At 57.7% G+C, this 20,897-nt stretch overlaps 1 protein-coding gene across 1 annotated transcript in view; it reads left to right on the top strand.

Moving 5' to 3' along the window:
* LOC142498812 (uncharacterized) overlaps window positions 1-6,772 on the top strand; it is a 59,843-nt gene extending 53,071 nt beyond the window's left edge. The window contains exons 2-3 of the mRNA XM_075607350.1: window positions 2,928-2,986; window positions 6,631-6,772. Coding sequence (XP_075463465.1) covers window positions 2,928-2,986; window positions 6,631-6,765 — 194 coding nt within the window. The 3' untranslated portion in view covers window positions 6,766-6,772. The remainder of the gene's footprint in view (window positions 1-2,927; window positions 2,987-6,630) is intronic.
* The last annotated feature ends 14,125 nt before the right edge of the window (window positions 6,773-20,897 follow it).

Below are 20,897 nucleotides of genomic sequence, written 5' to 3'. Positions count from 1 at the left end.
CTCATTGTAGAGTATTCTAATATTTAGAAAAAAAATTCTCATGGGGGATAAAAAAAAAAGCATCTTCGGGTGAAAAAATCAAAAAAGAAGAATGCGGACAGCCTTTAATAAATCATCAACAACCAAAAACCTCAGCGACTATAGTGTGTACGGTAAAATTAGACCATTTAGCTAAAAAATTTAATATATATATATTTACACACTTAGTTAAGTTATGGTGGGTAAAAAAAGTGACAAAAACCCTCCACAGCAAAGCACATAGCAAATGGAAATATAACTATGCTCATTTGCATGTCTTAGACAGGTCTGCAACCCCGCCTTTCACCGTTATCACCCAGCTTCCACTGCAGCAAGGGATTCTGGGAAATGACATGCAAATGAGCACTGTGTGTGTGTGTGTGTGTGTGTGTGTGTGTGTGTGTGTGTGTGTGTGTGTGTGTGTGTGTGTGTGTGTGTGTGTGTGTGTGTGTGTGTATTTTTTTTTTTTTTTAAACACTACCAAGTGCATTTCCCACATTCGCTTGCCGTTACCTGCCAGATGCTATGAAGGTTGCTTAATGAGACCAGAGAGAAATTAAAATGGTACAAAGCATTAAGAGACTGATATATTCCCTGTATTGGGGGTTTCTCTCACTTATTTATTTATTTTTGCTTTTACCCCAAAACAAGTCGGGGTAAAGCTAGTTCAACTTGACATATATAGGAGTGGCAGTTTAGTGACGACACGTGGCAGTGTAGTAGTGACAACACTTGACATATATAGGAGTGGCAGTGTAGTGACGACACGTGGCATATATAGGAGTGTCAGTGTAGTGACGACACGTGGCATATATAGGAGTGTCAGTGTAGTGACGACACGTGGCATATATAGGAGTGTCAGTGTAGTGACGACACGTGGCATATATAGGAGTGTCAGTGTAGTGACGACACGTGGCATATATGTAGGAGTAGCAGTGCAGTGATGACACGTGGCATATGAGTGGCAGTGTATTATTGATGACACGTGGCATAGGAGTGGCAGTGTAGGGACAGCACATAGCATATATAGGAGTGGCAGTGTAGTGATGACACGTGACATGGGAGTGGCAGTGTAGGGACAGCACATAGCATATATAGGAGTGGCAGTGTAGTGATGACACGTGACATGGGAGTGGCAGTGTAGTGACGACACGTGGTATATATAGGAGTGGCAGTGTAGTGACGACACGTGGCATATATAGTAATGGCAGTGTAGTGAGGACACGTGGCATATATAGGATTGGCAGTGTAGTAGTGACGACGTGGCAAATATAGGAGTGGCAGTGTAGTAGTGACAACACGTGACAGTGTAGTAGTGGCGACACGTGGCATAGGAGTGGCAGTGTAGTAGTGACGACACGTGGCGTAGGAGTGTCAGTTTAGTAGTGACGACACGTGGTCCATACAAAGCCCCCTCTACAGTTTTTAACTCCCTTGCTGGATGTGCCAGCCACATTTTGCTCTGTGAGGAAGGGGTTAATGGTTGGCGTGCAGCTTGCCCCCCTGTGGCCCCAGCCCCGGGTCCCTGTGTAGATAATGAGATCTTTATTGCCTGTACAAGCACCCTGGATCGCAGCCAGTAAAAGTGTTGGTGGAAATCCTGGACGGGATGAATGTGTTGGGAGATGAAGCCGGTGTCTCCTCCAGCTGTGGATCTGGGCGCCTGATGCTGTTCTCTTTACTCATCTCTCCCGAGTGGGTGTGGAGTGGAATGACTGGGGGAGGAGCTGAGCCCAGGGGGGATATATTGTGTCTGAACATTTAGCCATGAGAGCCTCTTGTAATATTCTAACAGGCGGATAAATGTGAATATATTTGCAAGCGGCGTCTACGTGTTACAAATCGTTCCAGCTCCCGAGGCAGTTAGGTGGAGTTTGAATGTAATGAGCAGGGTCTCGGGCCTGGCACAGAGTGGCGTCTCGGGCCTGGCGCAGAGCGGCGTCTCGGGCCTGGCACAGAGCGGCGTCTCGGGCCTGGCGCAGAGCGGCGTCTCGGGCCTGGCGCAGAGCGGCGTCTCGGGCCTGGCGCAGAGCTGGGTCTCGGGCCTGGCGCAGAGCAGGGTCTCGGGCCTGGCGCAGAGCAGGGTCTCGGGCCTGGCGCAGAGCAGGGTCTCGGGCCTGGCGCAGAGCAGGGTCTCGGGCCTGGCGCAGAGCAGGGTCTCGGGCCTGGCGCAGAGCAGGGTCTCGGGCCTGGCGCAGAGCAGGGTCTCGGGCCTGGCGCAGAGCAGGGTCTCGGGCCTGGCGCAGAGCAGGGTCTCGGGCCTGGCGCAGAGCGGCGTCTCGGGCCTGGCGCAGAGCGGCGTCTCGGGCCTGGCGCAGAGCAGGGTCTCGGGCCTGGCGCAGAGCAGGGTCTCGGGCCTGGCGCAGAGCAGGGTCTCGGGCCTGGCACCGAGAGGCGTCTCGGGCCTGGCGCAGAGCGGCGTCTCGGGCCTGGCGCAGAGCAGGGTCTCGGGCCTGGCGCAGAGCAGGGTCTCGGGCCTGGCGCAGAGCGGCTTCTCGGGCCTGGCACAGAGCAGGGTCTCGCACAGAGCAGAGCGTCATTGTGCAGATACTGGCTCGTCTCAAACTGAAAACCTTGACTTTCTTCACTCTGTCTCAAACCCCCCCCCCCCCCTCCCTCCCCACACTTAAATCCATATTTTTTCTATAGATGACTCTTGGGTGCAAAACTGGAGGAAAACCAGAGCTAACAAAAATTCCCAAATGGCGGCATGTTTAAGAAAGGAGAATAATGGCGCTGCTCTGTACGGGAGTTCTCTCTGCGAACTCCGGCGCGGTTTGGATATGAATGGTCACAGCTGTGAGAGTAGGGCTGCTATAGGGCTGCTATAGGGCTGCTATAGGGCTTTCGGATGACGTTTCTCAGCAGTGACTGTCCTTCTAATGGGGTGTTTTCTTCTTGCCTTGCAGACGCCTTTGTAAATAGTCAGGAATGGACCCTAAGCCGTGCAGTACCGGAGCTCAAAGTGGTGAGTAACGATACTCCTTATTTCTCTATCTGACGGTATATACTCCTGTCTCCTGATCCAATGTTTGCAGGTTGTGATGCCACTTATTGGAGCAACAGCAAATCTTTGGCAAAGCTTTCACAGTCACAAACGTATATCCCAAAAGTCTCTTGTTCAGAGGACCAGGATCATTGTGTTTGGAGGGCTGGAAACGTCTGGGTGCCTGGGTGTCTGGGTGCCTGGGTGTATGGGTGCCTGGGTGCCTGGGTGTCTGGGTGTCTGGGTGCCTGTCTCTGATGCTGCCAATGATGTCCTCCAGAAATAACTCGCTTCAGAGATGTTCTGTCAGGGTTCGAGACTATGATTTGGGTAATAGTGCCTCATTCCTCGGGGTAAAAGAGAGGTCTAAAGGGATTTAATAAAAACAAACATTTTTAACAAGGAAGCCTGTACAAGTGATGAACTCCCTCCTCCTTAGCAGGGAAATAATGACCAGAAATCAGTTGTTCTACTTCCAATGAAACCTTGCTCTGTCCTCACATCTCATCCCCATGTGTCTATCTGCATGTCCCATTCAGACACCTGCGTCCCCTTATAACTCCCAGCCTGCCCCCGCTCCCACGGGCATCACCGTGAGCGGGAGAGAAATACGCTAGCCGGCCCATTTGGTAGTAAACAAAATCGATTTTCCGTGTTTATAAAGCAATTTAAATGGGTCTTGAAGTGGCGTAGGGTTGTTTTAGGTTGTGAATGGATCAGCAGGAGGGAGATGCAGGGTGTGCCATGAAAGTGTGCCACAACCTCTGACATGTTAAATAAAGGGTCCCCGTTTTTCTCACCATGCGGCAGCTCAGTGCGACACAAGACATGATTGCACATTGTCACACGCAGACACGTGTGTTAGGAGGATCCAGATGTTCTTACACTGCTCCCATGCCTCCTGCACCCATGCCTCCTGCTCCCATGCCTCCTGCTCCCATGCCTCCTGCTCCCATGCCTCCAGCTCCCATGCCTCCTGCACCCATGCCTCCTGCTCCCATGCCTCCTGCTCCCATGCCTCCTGCTCACATGCCTCCTGCTCCCATGCCTCCTGCTCACATGCCTCCTGCTCCCATGCCTCCTGCTCCCATGCCTCCTGCTCCCATGCCTCCTGCTCCCATGCCTCCTGCTCCCATGCCTCCTGCTCCCATGCCTCCTGCTCCCATGCCTCCTGCACCCATGCCTCCTGCACCCATGCCTCCTGCACCCATGCCTCCTGCTCCCATGCCTCCTGCACCCATGCCTCCTGCTCCCATGCCTCCTGCTCCCATGCCTCCTGCACCCATGCCTCCTGCTCCCATGCCTCCTGCGCCCATGCCTCCTGCGCCCATGCCTCCTGCGCCCATGCCTCCTGCGCCCATGCCTCCTGCGCCCATGCCTCCTGCTCCCATGCCTCCTGCTCCCATGCCTCCTGCTCCCATGCCTCCTGCTCCCATGCCTCCTGCTCCCATGCCTCCTGCACCCATGCCTCCTGCACCCATGCCTCCTGCACCCATGCCTCCTGCTCCCATGCCTCCTGCTCCCATGCCTCCTGCACCCATGCCTCCTGCTCCCATGCTGCCTGCACCCCTGCCTCCTGCACCCATGCCTCCTGCACCCATGCACCCCTGCCTCCTGCTCCCATGCCTCCTGCTCCCATGCCTCCTGCTCCCATGCCTCCTGCTCCCATGCCTCCTGCTCCCATGCCTCCTGCTTCCATGCCTCCTGCACCCATGCCTCCTGCATGGGTCTCCCTCTCTGGGTGTGAGCTGCCTCTGGCTGAGCGTGTCTGGGTCCGTGGCCTGGGGGAGCCTGTGTTTGTTTAGTGCGGTCTGGAAGCCTTTTGTCTGTGTGAGCCTGTGATGATTGCTCATGCTGGGCACACTCCTGCCGCCTCTCCGCTGAGAGACGCAGCCTCCGAGGGGAGGCGTCCCTAAAAAAACACCAAGCCGGGTTATTACACGCTCTGATACAATGCGTTACCGCCAGCAAAGCCAACGCACCGTCTCCCACTGGTAAGTAACCCAGCAAAGACACCGCAACGGGCACAGGTTCCATTCGGGGCTAGTAAGCACATACGTGTGAAACACACCTCACCAGGCAGCGGAACAACACAAACACAAGGCCATAAGGAAACTACTGCTCCTTTACTGCCCGCTTGGCACAGCAGTGGCATGGTATAGGTGTTTGTGTGCCGTGAAAGGGTTAAAATCCGCTTTACACTAATGCCCTGGTCTTAAGGTGAAGCAGTTAATAGCTGGGCTGTGGATGCTAATATATCCTGATGTAAACACCCCATCCTCTGCCCCTCTTCTGCCCCCCTCTGCCCTCCTCCTCTGTCCCCCTCCGCCCTCCTCTGCCACCCTCTGTGGCGCCTGCCCACGCGCGCTGGTTGTGTGAGAATGTAAGCTCTTGCCTCTGCCCCCCTCCTCTGCCCCCCTCCTCTGCCCCCCTCCTCTGCCCTCCGTGGCGCCTGCCCACGCGCTCTGGTTGTGTGAGAATGTGAGCTCTTGCCTCTGCCCCCCTCTGCCCCCCTCCTCTGCCCCCTCCTCTGCCCCCCTCCTCTGCCCCCGTCTGCCCTCCTCTGCCCTCCTCTGCCTCCCTCCTCTGCCCCCCTCCTCTTCCACCCTCCTCTGCCCCCTCCTCTGCCCTCCTCTGCCCCCCTCCTCTGCCCTCCTCCTCTGCCCCCCTCTGCCCTCCTCCTCTGCCCCCGTCCTCTGCCCCCGTCCTCTGCCCCCGTCCTCTGCCCCCGTCCTCTGCCCCCCTCCTCTGCCCTCCTCCACCCCCCTCCGTGGCGCCTGCCCACGCGCTCTGGCTGTGTGAGAATGTGAGCTCTTGCCTCTGCCCCCCTCCTCTGCCCTCCTCTGCCCCCCTCCTCTGCCCTCCTCCACCCCCCTCCGTGGCGCCTGCCCACGCGCTCTGGCTGTGTGAGAATGTGAGCTCTTGCCTCTGCCCCCCTCCTCTGCCCTCCTCTGCCCCCCTCCTCTGCCCCCGTCCGCCCTCCTCTGCCCTCCTCTGCCCCCCTCCTCTACCCTCCTCCACCCCCCTCCGTGGCGCCTGGCCACGCGCTCTGGCTGTGTGAGAATGTGAGCTCTTGCCTCTGCTCTGGTTCATTCTTACTGTACCCCAACCATAGTGCTGGAAAGGGATTAAAGAGACAGTCCCACTAAGTGGCTCAATAAAGGACCCCAAACTTCCCGTGCGATTTGGCTTCCTTAGAATAATCCAGTCCCATGGAACTAGCGATGTTACTTTGTGTGCGCTGTGGAAAATCAATGTTTTCTTTTACTCCAAATTCCTCAATATGTATGTCTGTATATCTTTATTTATATAGCGCCCCCGGCTGTACTCCGCGCTGTACAAAGGAGACGGCACAATACAGGGAATTATAACACAATAAGTACAAACACAATCACACAATAGGAACTCCCTGCCCCGCAGAGCTCACAATCTTTGTTTTGTCTGATTGCATAAACACTGTCGGTGCCGTCATTAATCAGACAATAAAACCCCCCCCCCCCCGTTACGTTCGGAGGGTAGACAGACGGCGAATCGGCTACAATTAGACTATTAACTGTGCCCCTGCCTTGAGTTCACTTTGTTCCCGAGAGGCACTGCCCCTGTAACGTGTCCTTTCTCCTATTCAGGGCATCGTGGGCAACCTGGCCAGTGGGAAGTCGGCGCTGGTCCATCGGTACCTCACCGGTACCTACGTGCAGGAGGAGTCCCCGGAAGGTGAGCAGAGAGCCGTCACTGTGACCTCATGCTGTGTGTGTCCTTAACCCAGGGGGGGCCCAACGTCAGTCCTCGAGACCCTTTCCCCAATACCCCACCTCCCCCCCCCCCCCGCAACAGTTAGGTTTCATGGATATCCCTGCTTCGACACAGGTGGCTCACTGCTTGAGCCACCTGTGCTGAAGCAGGGATATCCTGAAAACCTGACCTGTTGGGGAGGTCTTGAGGACAGGAGTTGAGCACCCCTTTAATAACCCCATGGATATCAGTCTGGGGGGGGGGCAGCACATACATGCAGTGCTGCTGCACGGCGGAGACGGGGTTCACCCTTTTAGGGCCAGAGAGGTGGGCAACCTCCTGCTTTGGTGGTCCCATCAGCACTGAAACGGTTCATCGGTGACTGCCCTCCACGAGGGTCTCCTGCTTTCAGCAGCAATCCCTGCGCTCTGTGACCTGGTGACCTAGGACCGAGATATGACGCAGGGGCAGCAGGAGGGGGGGGGTCACAGAACACTCTGGTGCACTGCAGGAATTGGGTTGCCCTCGTTATTCTTTGTCCCTTTCTGTCATTGGGACCACATAAGAAATGGCCACAGTTCTGATAACCCCCTTTTTTGGGATCCGGAAATATCCTAAGTCCAGCTCCTTTCCCAGTCCTATAATAATGCGACATGCATCACCCTCCCATGGATTCAGCACACAGGCGGGCAGCCGTAATATAATGTCCATTGCTGGCCAGACTGGTGGGCTTCCCTGGTGCACGTCTGCTGCATTCTGTAATTCTCCGTCCTCTTCCCCTGCAATGTAACACGGCCCCCATCGCTGTGACTTCCCCTGCAATGTAACACGGCCCCCATCGCTGTGACTTCCCCTGCAATGTAACACGGCCCCCATCGCTGTGACTTCCCCTGCAATGTAACACGGCCCCCATCGCTGTGACTTCCCCTGCAATGTAACACGGCCCCCATCGCTGTGACTTCCCCTGCAATGTAACACGGCCCCCATCGCTGTGACTTCCCTGCAATGTAACACGGCCCCCATCGCTGTGACTTCCCCTGCAATGTAACACGGCCCCCATCGCTGTGACTTCCCTGCAATGTAACACGGCCCCCATCGCTGTGACTTCCCCTGCAATGTAACACGGCCCCCATCGCTGTGACTTCCCCTGCAATGTAACACGGCCCCCATCGCTGTGACTTCCCTGCAATGTAACACGGCCCCCATCGCTGTGACTTCCCTGCAATGTAACACGGCCCCCATCGCTGTGACTTCCCCTGCAATGTAACACGGCCCCCATCGCTGTGACTTCCCCTGCAATGTAACACGGCCCCCATCGCTGTGACTTCCCCTGCAATGTAACACGGCCCCCATCGCTGTGACTTCCCTGCAATGTAACACGGCCCCCATCGCTGTGACTTCCCTGCAATGTAACACGGCCCCCATCGCTGTGACTTCCCTGCAATGTAACACGGCCCCCATCGCTGTGACTTCCCTGCAATGTAACACGGCCCCCATCGCTGTGACTTCCCCTGCAATGTAACACGGCCCCCATCGCTGTGACTTCCCTGCAATGTAACACGGCCCCCATCGCTGTGACTTCCCTGCAATGTAACACGGCCCCCATCGCTCTGACTTCCCTGCAATGTAACACGGCCCCCATCGCTGTGACTTCCCTGCAATGTAACACGGCCCCCATCGCTGAGACTTCCCTGCAATGTAACACGGCCCCCATCGCTGTGACTTCCCCTGCAATGTAACACGGCCCCCATCGCTGTGACTTCCCCTGCAATGTAACACGGCCCCCATCGCTGTGACTTCCCCTGCAATGTAACACGGCCCCCATCGCTGTGACTTCCCCTGCAATGTAACACGGCCCCCATCGCTGTGACTTCCCTGCAATGTAACACGGCCCCCATCGCTGTGACTTCCCTGCAATGTAACACGGCCCCCATCGCTCTGACTTCCCTGCAATGTAACACGGCCCCCATCGCTGTGACTTCCCTGCAATGTAACACGGCCCCCATCGCTGAGACTTCCCTGCAATGTAACACGGCCCCCATCGCTGTGACTTCCCCTGCAATGTAACACGGCCCCCATCGCTGTGACTTCCCTGCAATGTAACACGGCCCCCATCGCTGTGACTTCCCCTGCAATGTAACACGGCCCCCATCGCTGTGACTTCCCCTGCAATGTAACACGGCCCCCATCGCTGTGACTTCCCTGCAATGTAACACGGCCCCCATCGCTGTGACTTCCCCTGCAATGTAACACGGCCCCCATCGCTGTGACTTCCCTGCAATGTAACACGGCCCCCATCGCTCTGACTTCCCTGCAATGTAACACGGCCCCCATCGCTGTGACTTCCCTGCAATGTAACACGGCCCCCATCGCTGTGACTTCCCCTGCAATGTAACACGGCCCCCATCGCTGTGACTTCCCCTGCAATGTAACACGGCCCCCATCGCTGTGACTTCCCCTGCAATGTAACACGGCCCCCATCGCTGTGACTTCCCCTGCAATGTAACACGGCCCCCATCGCTGTGACTTCCCTGCAATGTAACACGGCCCCCATCGCTGTGACTTCCCCTGCAATGTAACACGGCCCCCATCGCTGTGACTTCCCCTGCAATGTAACACGGCCCCCATCGCTGTGACTTCCCCTGCAATGTAACACGGCCCCCATCGCTGTGACTTCCCCTGCAATGTAACACGGCCCCCATCGCTGTGACTTCCCCTGCAATGTAACACGGCCCCCATCGCTGTGACTTCCCCTGCAATGTAACACGGCCCCCATCGCTCTGACTTCCCCTGCAATGTAACACGGCCCCCATCGCTGTGACTTCCCTGCAATGTAACACGGCCCCCATCGCTGTGACTTCCCCTGCAATGTAACACGGCCCCCATCGCTGTGACTTCCCCTGCAATGTAACACGGCCCCCATCGCTGTGACTTCCCTGCAATGTAACACGGCCCCCATCGCTGTGACTTCCCTGCAATGTAACACGGCCCCCATCGCTGTGACTTCCCTGCAATGTAACACGGCCCCCATCGCTGTGACTTCCCCTGCAATGTAACACGGCCCCCATCGCTGTGACTTCCCCTGCAATGTAACACGGCCCCCATCGCTGTGACTTCCCTGCAATGTAACACGGCCCCCATCGCTGAGACTTCCCTGCAATGTAACACGGCCCCCATCGCTGTGACTTCCCCTGCAATGTAACACGGCCCCCCATCGCTGTGACTTCCCCTGCAATGTAACACGGCCCCCATCGCTGTGACTTCCCCTGCAATGTAACACGGCCCCCATCGCTGTGACTTCCCCTGCAATGTAACACGGCCCCCATCGCTGTGACTTCCCTGCAATGTAACACGGCCCCCATCGCTGTGACTTCCCTGCAATGTAACACGGCCCCCATCGCTCTGACTTCCCCTGCAATGTAACACGGCCCCCATCGCTGTGACTTCCCTGCAATGTAACACGGCCCCCATCGCTGAGACTTCCCTGCAATGTAACACGGCCCCCATCGCTGTGACTTCCCCTGCAATGTAACACGGCCCCCATCGCTGTGACTTCCCTGCAATGTAACACGGCCCCCATCGCTGTGACTTCCCCTGCAATGTAACACGGCCCCCATCGCTGTGACTTCCCCTGCAATGTAACACGGCCCCCATCGCTGTGACTTCCCTGCAATGTAACACGGCCCCCATCGCTGTGACTTCCCCTGCAATGTAACACGGCCCCCATCGCTGTGACTTCCCCTGCAATGTAACACGGCCCCCATCGCTGTGACTTCCCCTGCAATGTAACACGGCCCCCATCGCTGTGACTTCCCTGCAATGTAACACGGCCCCCATCGCTGTGACTTCCCCTGCAATGTAACACGGCCCCCATCGCTGTGACTTCCCTGCAATGTAACACGGCCCCCATCGCTGTGACTTCCCCTGCAATGTAACACGGCCCCCATCGCTGTGACTTCCCCTGCAATGTAACACGGCCCCCATCGCTGTGACTTCCCCTGCAATGTAACACGGCCCCCATCGCTGTGACTTCCCTGCAATGTAACACGGCCCCCATCGCTGTGACTTCCCCTGCAATGTAACACGGCCCCCATCGCTGTGACTTCCCTGCAATGTAACACGGCCCCCATCGCTGTGACTTCCCTGCAATGTAACACGGCCCCCATCGCTCTGACTTCCCTGCAATGTAACACGGCCCCATCGCTGTGACTTCCCTGCAATGTAACACGGCCCCCCATCGCTGTGACTTCCCCTGCAATGTAACACGGCCCCCCATCGCTGTGACTTCCCCTGCAATGTAACACGGCCCCCATCGCTGTGACTTCCCTGCAATGTAACACGGCCCCCATCGCTGTGACTTCCCCTGCAATGTAACACGGCCCCCATCGCTGTGACTTCCCCTGCAATGTAACACGGCCCCCATCGCTGTGACTTCCCTGCAATGTAACACGGCCCCCATCGCTGTGACTTCCCCTGCAATGTAACACGGCCCCCATCGCTGTGACTTCCCCTGCAATGTAACACGGCCCCCATCGCTGTGACTTCCCCTGCAATGTAACACGGCCCCCATCGCTGTGACTTCCCCTGCAATGTAACACGGCCCCCATCGCTGTGACTTCCCTGCAATGTAACACGGCCCCCATCGCTGTGACTTCCCCTGCAATGTAACACGGCCCCATCGCTGTGACTTCCCCTGCAATGTAACACGGCCCCCATCGCTGTGACTTCCCTGCAATGTAACACGGCCCCCATCGCTGTGACTTCCCTGCAATGTAACACGGCCCCCATCGCTGTGACTTCCCCTGCAATGTAACACGGCCCCCATCGCTGTGACTTCCCTGCAATGTAACACGGCCCCCATCGCTCTGACTTCCCCTGCAATGTAACACGGCCCCCATCGCTGTGACTTCCCTGCAATGTAACACGGCCCCCATCGCTGTGACTTCCCCTGCAATGTAACACGGCCCCCATCGCTGTGACTTCCCCTGCAATGTAACACGGCCCCCATCGCTGTGACTTCCCTGCAATGTAACACGGCCCCCATCGCTGTGACTTCCCTGCAATGTAACACGGCCCCCATCGCTGTGACTTCCCTGCAATGTAACACGGCCCCCATCGCTGTGACTTCCCCTGCAATGTAACACGGCCCCCATCGCTGTGACTTCCCCTGCAATGTAACACGGCCCCCATCGCTGTGACTTCCCTGCAATGTAACACGGCCCCCATCGCTGTGACTTCCCCTGCAATGTAACACGGCCCCCATCGCTGTGACTTCCCTGCAATGTAACACGGCCCCCATCGCTGTGACTTCCCCTGCAATGTAACACGGCCCCCATCGCTGTGACTTCCCTTGCAATGTAACACGGCCCCCATCGCTCTGACTTCCCTGCAATGTAACACGGCCCCATCGCTGTGACTTCCCCTGCAATGTAACACGGCCCCCATCGCTGTGACTTCCCCTGCAATGTAACACGGCCCCCATCGCTGTGACTTCCCCTGCAATGTAACACGGCCCCCATCGCTGTGACTTCCCTGCAATGTAACACGGCCCCCATCGCTGTGACTTCCCTGCAATGTAACACGGCCCCCATCGCTCTGACTTCCCTTGCAATGTAACACGGCCCCCATCGCTCTGACTTCCCCTGCAATGTAACACGGCCCCCATCGCTGTGACTTCCCTGCAATGTAACACGGCCCCCATCGCTGTGACTTCCCTGCAATGTAACACGGCCCCCATCGCTGTGACTTCCTGCAATGTAACACGGCCCCCATCGCTGTGACTTCCTGCAATGTAACACGGCCCCCATCGCTGTGACTTCCCCTGCAATGTAACACGGCCCCCATCGCTGTGACTTCCCCTGCAATGTAACACGGCCCCCATCGCTGTGACTTCCCCTGCAATGTAACACGGCCCCCATCGCTGTGACTTCCCCTGCAATGTAACACGGCCCCCATCGCTGTGACTTCCCTGCAATGTAACACGGCCCCCATCGCTGTGACTTCCCCTGCAATGTAACACGGCCCCCATCGCTGTGACTTCCCTGCAATGTAACACGGCCCCCATCGCTGTGACTTCCCCTGCAATGTAACACGGCCCCCATCGCTCTGACTTCCCTGCAATGTAACACGGCCCCCATCGCTGTGACTTCCCTGCAATGTAACACGGCCCCCATCGCTGTGACTTCCCTGCAATGTAACACGGCCCCCATCGCTGTGACTTCCCCTGCAATGTAACACGGCCCCCATCGCTGTGACTTCCCTGCAATGTAACACGGCCCCCATCGCTGTGACTTCCCCTGCAATGTAACACGGCCCCCATCGCTGTGACTTCCCCTGCAATGTAACACGGCCCCCATCGCTGTGACTTCCCTGCAATGTAACACGGCCCCATCGCTGTGACTTCCCTGCAATGTAAACACGGCCCCCATCGCTGTGACTTCCCCTGCAATGTAACACGGCCCCCATCGCTGTGACTTCCCTGCAATGTAACACGGCCCCCATCGCTGTGACTTCCCTGCAATGTAACACGGCCCCCATCGCTGTGACTTCCCCTGCAATGTAACACGGCCCCCATCGCTGTGACTTCCCTGCAATGTAACACGGCCCCCATCGCTGTGACTTCCCCTGCAATGTAACACGGCCCCCATCGCTGTGACTTCCCTGCAATGTAACACGGCCCCCATCGCTGTGACTTCCCTGCAATGTAACACGGCCCCCATCGCTGTGACTTCCCCTGCAATGTAACACGGCCCCCATCGCTGTGACTTCCCTGCAATGTAACACGGCCCCCATCGCTGTGACTTCCCCTGCAATGTAACACGGCCCCCATCGCTGTGACTTCCCTGCAATGTAACACGGCCCCCATCGCTGTGACTTCCCTGCAATGTAACACGGCCCCCATCGCTGTGACTTCCCCTGCAATGTAACACGGCCCCCATCGCTGTGACTTCCCCTGCAATGTAACACGGCCCCCATCGCTGTGACTTCCCCTGCAATGTAACACGGCCCCCATCGCTGTGACTTCCCTGCAATGTAACACGGCCCCCATCGCTGTGACTTCCCTGCAATGTAACACGGCCCCCATCGCTGTGACTTCCCTGCAATGTAACACGGCCCCCATCGCTGTGACTTCCCTGCAATGTAACACGGCCCCCATCGCTGTGACTTCCCTGCAATGTAACACGGCCCCCATCGCTGTGACTTCCCCTGCAATGTAACACGGCCCCCATCGCTGTGACTTCCCTGCAATGTAACACGGCCCCCATCGCTGTGACTTCCCCTGCAATGTAACACGGCCCCCATCGCTGTGACTTCCCTGCAATGTAACACGGCCCCCATCGCTGTGACTTCCCCTGCAATGTAACACGGCCCCCATCGCTGTGACTTCCCTGCAATGTAACACGGCCCCCATCGCTGTGACTTCCCTGCAATGTAACACGGCCCCCATCGCTGTGACTTCCCCTGCAATGTAACACGGCCCCCATCGCTGTGACTTCCCTGCAATGTAACACGGCCCCCATCGCTGTGACTTCCCTGCAATGTAACACGGCCCCCATCGCTGTGACTTCCCTGCAATGTAACACGGGCCCCCATCGCTGTGACTTCCCTGCAATGTAACACGGCCCCCCATCGCTGTGACTTCCCTGCAATGTAACACGGCCCCCATCGCTGTGACTTCCCCTGCAATGTAACACGGCCCCCATCGCTGTGACTTCCCTGCAATGTAACACGGCCCCCATCGCTGTGACTTCCCTGCAATGTAACACGGCCCCCATCGCTGTGACTTCCCTGCAATGTAACACGGCCCCCATCGCTGTGACTTCCCTGCAATGTAACACGGCCCCCATCGCTGTGACTTCCCCTGCAATGTAACACGGCCCCCATCGCTGTGACTTCCCTGCAATGTAACACGGCCCCCATCGCTGTGACTTCCCTGCAATGTAACACGGCCCCCATCGCTGTGACTTCCCCTGCAATGTAACACGGCCCCCATCGCTGTGACTTCCCTGCAATGTAACACGGCCCCCATCGCTGTGACTTCCCCTGCAATGTAACACGGCCCCCATCGCTGTGACTTCCCCTGCAATGTAACACGGCCCCCATCGCTGTGACTTCCCTGCAATGTAACACGGCCCCCATCGCTGTGACTTCCCCTGCAATGTAACACGGCCCCCATCGCTGTGACTTCCCCTGCAATGTAACACGGCCCCCATCGCTGTGACTTCCCTGCAATGTAACACGGCCCCCATCGCTGTGACTTCCCTGCAATGTAACACGGCCCCATCGCTGTGACTTCCCTGCAATGTAACACGGCCCCCATCGCTGTGACTTCCCCTGCAATGTAACACGGCCCCCATCGCTGTGACTTCCCCTGCAATGTAACACGGCCCCCATCGCTGTGACTTCCCCTGCAATGTAACACGGCCCCCATCGCTGTGACTTCCCTGCAATGTAACACGGCCCCCATCGCTGTGACTTCCCTGCAATGTAACACGGCCCCCATCGCTGTGACTTCCCTGCAATGTAACACGGCCCCCATCGCTGTGACTTCCCCTGCAATGTAACACGGCCCCCATCGCTGTGACTTCCCCTGCAATGTAACACGGCCCCATCGCTGTGACTTCCCCTGCAATGTAACACGGCCCCCATCGCTGTGACTTCCCCTGCAATGTAACACGGCCCCCATCGCTGTGACTTCCCCTGCAATGTAACACGGCCCCCATCGCTGTGACTTCCCTGCAATGTAACACGGCCCCCATCGCTGTGACTTCCCTGCAATGTAACACGGCCCCCATCGCTGTGACTTCCCTGCAATGTAACACGGCCCCATCGCTGTGACTTCCCCTGCAATGTAACACGGCCCCCATCGCTGTGACTTCCCCTGCAATGTAACACGGCCCCCATCGCTGTGACTTCCCCTGCAATGTAACACGGCCCCCATCGCTGTGACTTCCCTGCAATGTAACACGGCCCCCATCGCTGTGACTTCCCTGCAATGTAACACGGCCCCCATCGCTGTGACTTCCCTGCAATGTAACACGGCCCCCATCGCTGTGACTTCCCTGCAATGTAACACGGCCCCCATCGCTGTGACTTCCCTGCAATGTAACACGGCCCCCATCGCTGTGACTTCCCCTGCAATGTAACACGGCCCCCATCGCTGTGACTTCCCCTGCAATGTAACACGGCCCCCACCCCCCATCGCTGTGACTTCCCTGCAATGTAACACGGCCCCCATCGCTGTGACTTCCCTGCAATGTAACACGGCCCCCATCGCTGTGACTTCCCTGCAATGTAACACGGCCCCCATCGCTGTGACTTCCCTGCAATGTAACACGGCCCCCCATCGCTGTGACTTCCCTGCAATGTAACACGGCCCCCATCGCTGTGACTTCCCCTGCAATGTAACACGGCCCCCATCGCTGTGACTTCCCTGCAATGTAACACGGCCCCCATCGCTGTGACTTCCCTGCAATGTAACACGGCCCCCATCGCTGTGACTTCCCTGCAATGTAACACGGCCCCCATCGCTGTGACTTCCCTGCAATGTAACACGGCCCCCATCGCTGTGACTTCCCTGCAATGTAACACGGCCCCCATCGCTGTGACTTCCCTGCAATGTAACACGGCCCCCATCGCTGTGACTTCCCTGCAATGTAACACGGCCCCCATCGCTGTGACTTCCCTGCAATGTAACACGGCCCCCATCGCTGTGACTTCCCTGCAATGTAACACGGCCCCCATCGCTGTGACTTCCCCTGCAATGTAACACGGCCCCCATCGCTGTGACTTCCCTGCAATGTAACACGGCCCCCATCGCTGTGACTTCCCTGCAATGTAACACGGCCCCCATCGCTGTGACTTCCCTGCAATGTAACACGGCCCCCATCGCTGTGACTTCCCTGCAATGTAACACGGCCCCCATCGCTGTGACTTCCCTGCAATGTAACACGGCCCCCATCGCTGTGACTTCCCTGCAATGTAACACGGCCCCCATCGCTGTGACTTCCCTGCAATGTAACACGGCCCCCATCGCTGTGACTTCCCTGCAATGTAACACGGCCCCCATCGCTGTGACTTCCCTGCAATGTAACACGGCCCCCATCGCTGTGACTTCCCTGCAATGTAACACGGGCCCCCATCGCTGTGACTTCCCTGCAATGTAACACGGCCCCCATCGCTGTGACTTCCCTGCAATGTAACACGGCCCCCATCGCTGTGACTTCCCTGCAATGTAACACGGCCCCCATCGCTGTGACTTCCCTGCAATGTAACACGGCCCCCATCGCTGTGACTTCCCCTGCAATGTAACACGGCCCCCATCGCTGTGACTTCCCTGCAATGTAACACGGCCCCCATCGCTGTGACTTCCCTGCAATGTAACACGGCCCCCATCGCTGTGACTTCCCCTGCAATGTAACACGGCCCCCATCGCTGTGACTTCCCTGCAATGTAACACGGCCCCCATCGCTGTGACTTCCCCTGCAATGTAACACGGCCCCCATCGCTGTGACTTCCCTGCAATGTAACACGGCCCCCATCGCTGTGACTTCCCTGCAATGTAACACGGCCCCCATCGCTGTGACTTCCCTGCAATGTAACACGGCCCCCATCGCTGTGACTTCCCTGCAATGTAACACGGCCCCCATCGCTGTGACTTCCCTGCAATGTAACACGGCCCCCATCGCTGTGACTTCCCTGCAATGTAACACGGCCCCCATCGCTGTGACTTCCCTGCAATGTAACACGGCCCCCATCGCTGTGACTTCCCCTGCAATGTAACACGGCCCCCATCGCTGTGACTTCCCCTGCAATGTAACACGGCCCCCATCGCTGTGACTTCCCCTGCAATGTAACACGGCCCCCATCGCTGTGACTTCCCTGCAATGTAACACGGCCCCCATCGCTGTGACTTCCCTGCAATGTAACACGGCCCCCATCGCTGTGACTTCCCTGCAATGTAACACGGCCCCCATCGCTGTGACTTCCCCTGCAATGTAACACGGCCCCCATCGCTGTGACTTCCCCTGCAATGTAACACGGCCCCCATCGCTGTGACTTCCCTGCAATGTAACACGGCCCCATCGCTGTGACTTCCCCTGCAATGTAACACGGCCCCCATCGCTGTGACTTCCCCTGCAATGTAACACGGCCCCCATCGCTGTGACTTCCCCTGCAATGTAACACGGCCCCCATCGCTGTGACTTCCCCTGCAATGTAACACGGCCCCCATCGCTGTGACTTCCCTGCAATGTAACACGGCCCCCATCGCTGTGACTTCCCCTGCAATGTAACACGGCCCCCATCGCTGTGACTTCCCTGCAATGTAACACGGCCCCCATCGCTGTGACTTCCCCTGCAATGTAACACGGCCCCCATCGCTGTGACTTCCCCTGCAATGTAACACGGCCCCCATCGCTGTGACTTCCCTGCAATGTAACACGGCCCCATCGCTGTGACTTCCCTGCAATGTAACACGGCCCCCATCGCTGTGACTTCCCCTGCAATGTAACACGGCCCCCATCGCTGTGACTTCCCTGCAATGTAACACGGCCCCCATCGCTGTGACTTCCCCTGCAATGTAACACGGCCCCCATCGCTGTGACTTCCCTGCAATGTAACACGGCCCCCATCGCTGTGACTTCCCCTGCAATGTAACACGGCCCCCATCGCTGTGACTTCCCCTGCAATGTAACACGGCCCCCATCGCTGTGACTTCCCCTGCAATGTAACACGGCCCCCATCGCTGTGACTTCCCTGCAATGTAACACGGCACCCATCGCTGTGACTTCCCCTGCAATGTAACACGGCCCCCATCGCTGTGACTTCCCCTGCAATGTAACACGGCCCCCATCGCTGTGACTTCCCTGCAATGTAACACGGCCCCCATCGCTGTGACTTCCCTGCAATGTAACACGGCCCCCATCGCTGTGACTTCCCTGCAATGTAACACGGCCCCCATCGCTGTGACTTCCCCTGCAATGTAACACGGCCCCCATCGCTGTGACTTCCCCTGCAATGTAACACGGCCCCCATCGCTGTGACTTCCCCTGCAATGTAACACGGCCCCCATCGCTGTGACTTCCCCTGCAATGTAACACGGCCCCCATCGCTGTGACTTCCCCTGCAATGTAACACGGCCCCCATCGCTGTGACTTCCCCTGCAATGTAACACGGCCCCCATCGCTGTGACTTCCCCTGCAATGTAACACGGCCCCCATCGCTGTGACTTCCCCTGCAATGTAACACGGCCCCCATCGCTGTGACTTCCCTGCAATGTAACACGGCCCCCATCGCTGTGACTTCCCCTGCAATGTAACACGGCCCCCATCGCTGTGACTTCCCCTGCAATGTAACACGGCCCCCATCGCTGTGACTTCCCCTGCAATGTAACACGGGCCCCCATCGCTGTGACTTCCCCTGCAATGTAACACGGCCCCCATCGCTGTGACTTCCCTGCAATGTAACACGGCCCCCATCGCTGTGACTTCCCTGCAATGTAACACGGCCCCCATCGCTGTGACTTCCCCTGCAATGTAACACGGCCCCCATCGCTGTGACTTCCCTGCAATGTAACACGGCCCCCATCGCTGTGACTTCCCCTGCAATGTAACACGGCCCCCATCGCTGTGACTTCCCTGCAATGTAACACGGCCCCCATCGCTGTGACTTCCCCTGCAATGTAACACGGCCCCCATCGCTGTGACTTCCCCTGCAATGTAACACGGCCCCCATCGCTGTGACTTCCCTGCAATGTAACACGGCCCCCATCGCTGTGACTTCCCTGCAATGTAACACGGCCCCCATCGCTGTGACTTCCCCTGCAATGTAACACGGCCCCATCGCTGTGACTTCCCCTGCAATGTAACACGGCCCCCATCGCTGTGACTTCCCTGCAATGTAACACGGCCCCCATCGCTGTGACTTCCCTGCAATGTAACACGGCCCCCATCGCTGTGACTTCCCTGCAATGTAACACGGCCCCCATCGCTGTGACTTCCCCTGCAATGTAACACGGCCCCCATCGCTGTGACTTCCCCTGCAATGTAACACGGCCCCCCATCGCTGTGACTTCCCTGCAATGTAACACGGCCCCCATCGCTGTGACTTCCCCTGCAATGTAACACGGCCCCCCATCGCTGTGACTTCCCTGCAATGTAACACGGCCCCCATCGCTGTGACTTCCCTGCAATGTAACACGGCCCCCATCGCTGTGACTTCCCCTGCAATGTAACACGGCCCCCATCGCTGTGACTTCCCCTGCAATGTAACACGGCCCCCATCGCTGTGACTTCCCCTGCAATGTAACACGGCCCCCATCGCTGTGACTTCCCTGCAATGTAACACGGCCCCCATCGCTGTGACTTCCCCTGCAATGTAACACGGCCCCCATCGCTGTGACTTCCCCTGCAATGTAACACGGCCCCCATCGCTGTGACTTCCCTGCAATGTAACACGGCCCCCATCGCTGTGACTTCCCTGCAATGTAACACGGCCCCCATCGCTGTGACTTCCCTGCAATGTAACGGCCCCCATCGCTGTGACTTCCCCTGCAATGTAACACGGCCCCCATCGCTGTGACTTCCCCTGCAATGTAACACGGCCCCCATCGCTGTGACTTCCCTGCAATGTAACACGGCCCCCATCGCTGTGACTTCCCCTGCAATGTAACACGGCCCCCCATCGCTGTGACTTCCCTGCAATGTAACACGGCCGCCCCATCGCTGTGACTTCCCTGCAATGTAACACGGCCCCCATCGCTGTGACTTCCCTGCAATGTAACACGGCCCCCATCGCTGTGACTTCCCCTGCAATGTAACACGGCCCCCATCGCTGTGACTTCCCCTGCAATGTAACACGGCCCCCATCGCTGTGACTTCCCCTGCAATGTAACACGGCCCCCATCGCTGTGACTTCCCTGCAATGTAACACGGCCCCCATCGCTGTGACTTCCCTGCAATGTAACACGGCCCCCATCGCTGTGACTTCCCTGCAATGTAACACGGCCCCCATCGCTGTGACTTCCCCTGCAATGTAACACGGCCCCCATCGCTGTGACTTCCCTGCAATGTAACACGGCCCCCATCGCTCTGACTTCCCCTGCAATGTAACACGGCCCCCATCGCTGTGACTTCCCCTGCAATGTAACACGGCCCCCATC

Source organism: Ascaphus truei, chromosome 7 (assembly GCF_040206685.1).
Source record: "Ascaphus truei isolate aAscTru1 chromosome 7, aAscTru1.hap1, whole genome shotgun sequence".
NCBI classification, from domain to species: Eukaryota; Metazoa; Chordata; class Amphibia; order Anura; family Ascaphidae; genus Ascaphus; species Ascaphus truei.
The sequence above is the reverse complement of the archived record's forward strand: the minus strand, read 5'-3'. Positions and strand labels throughout refer to the sequence as shown.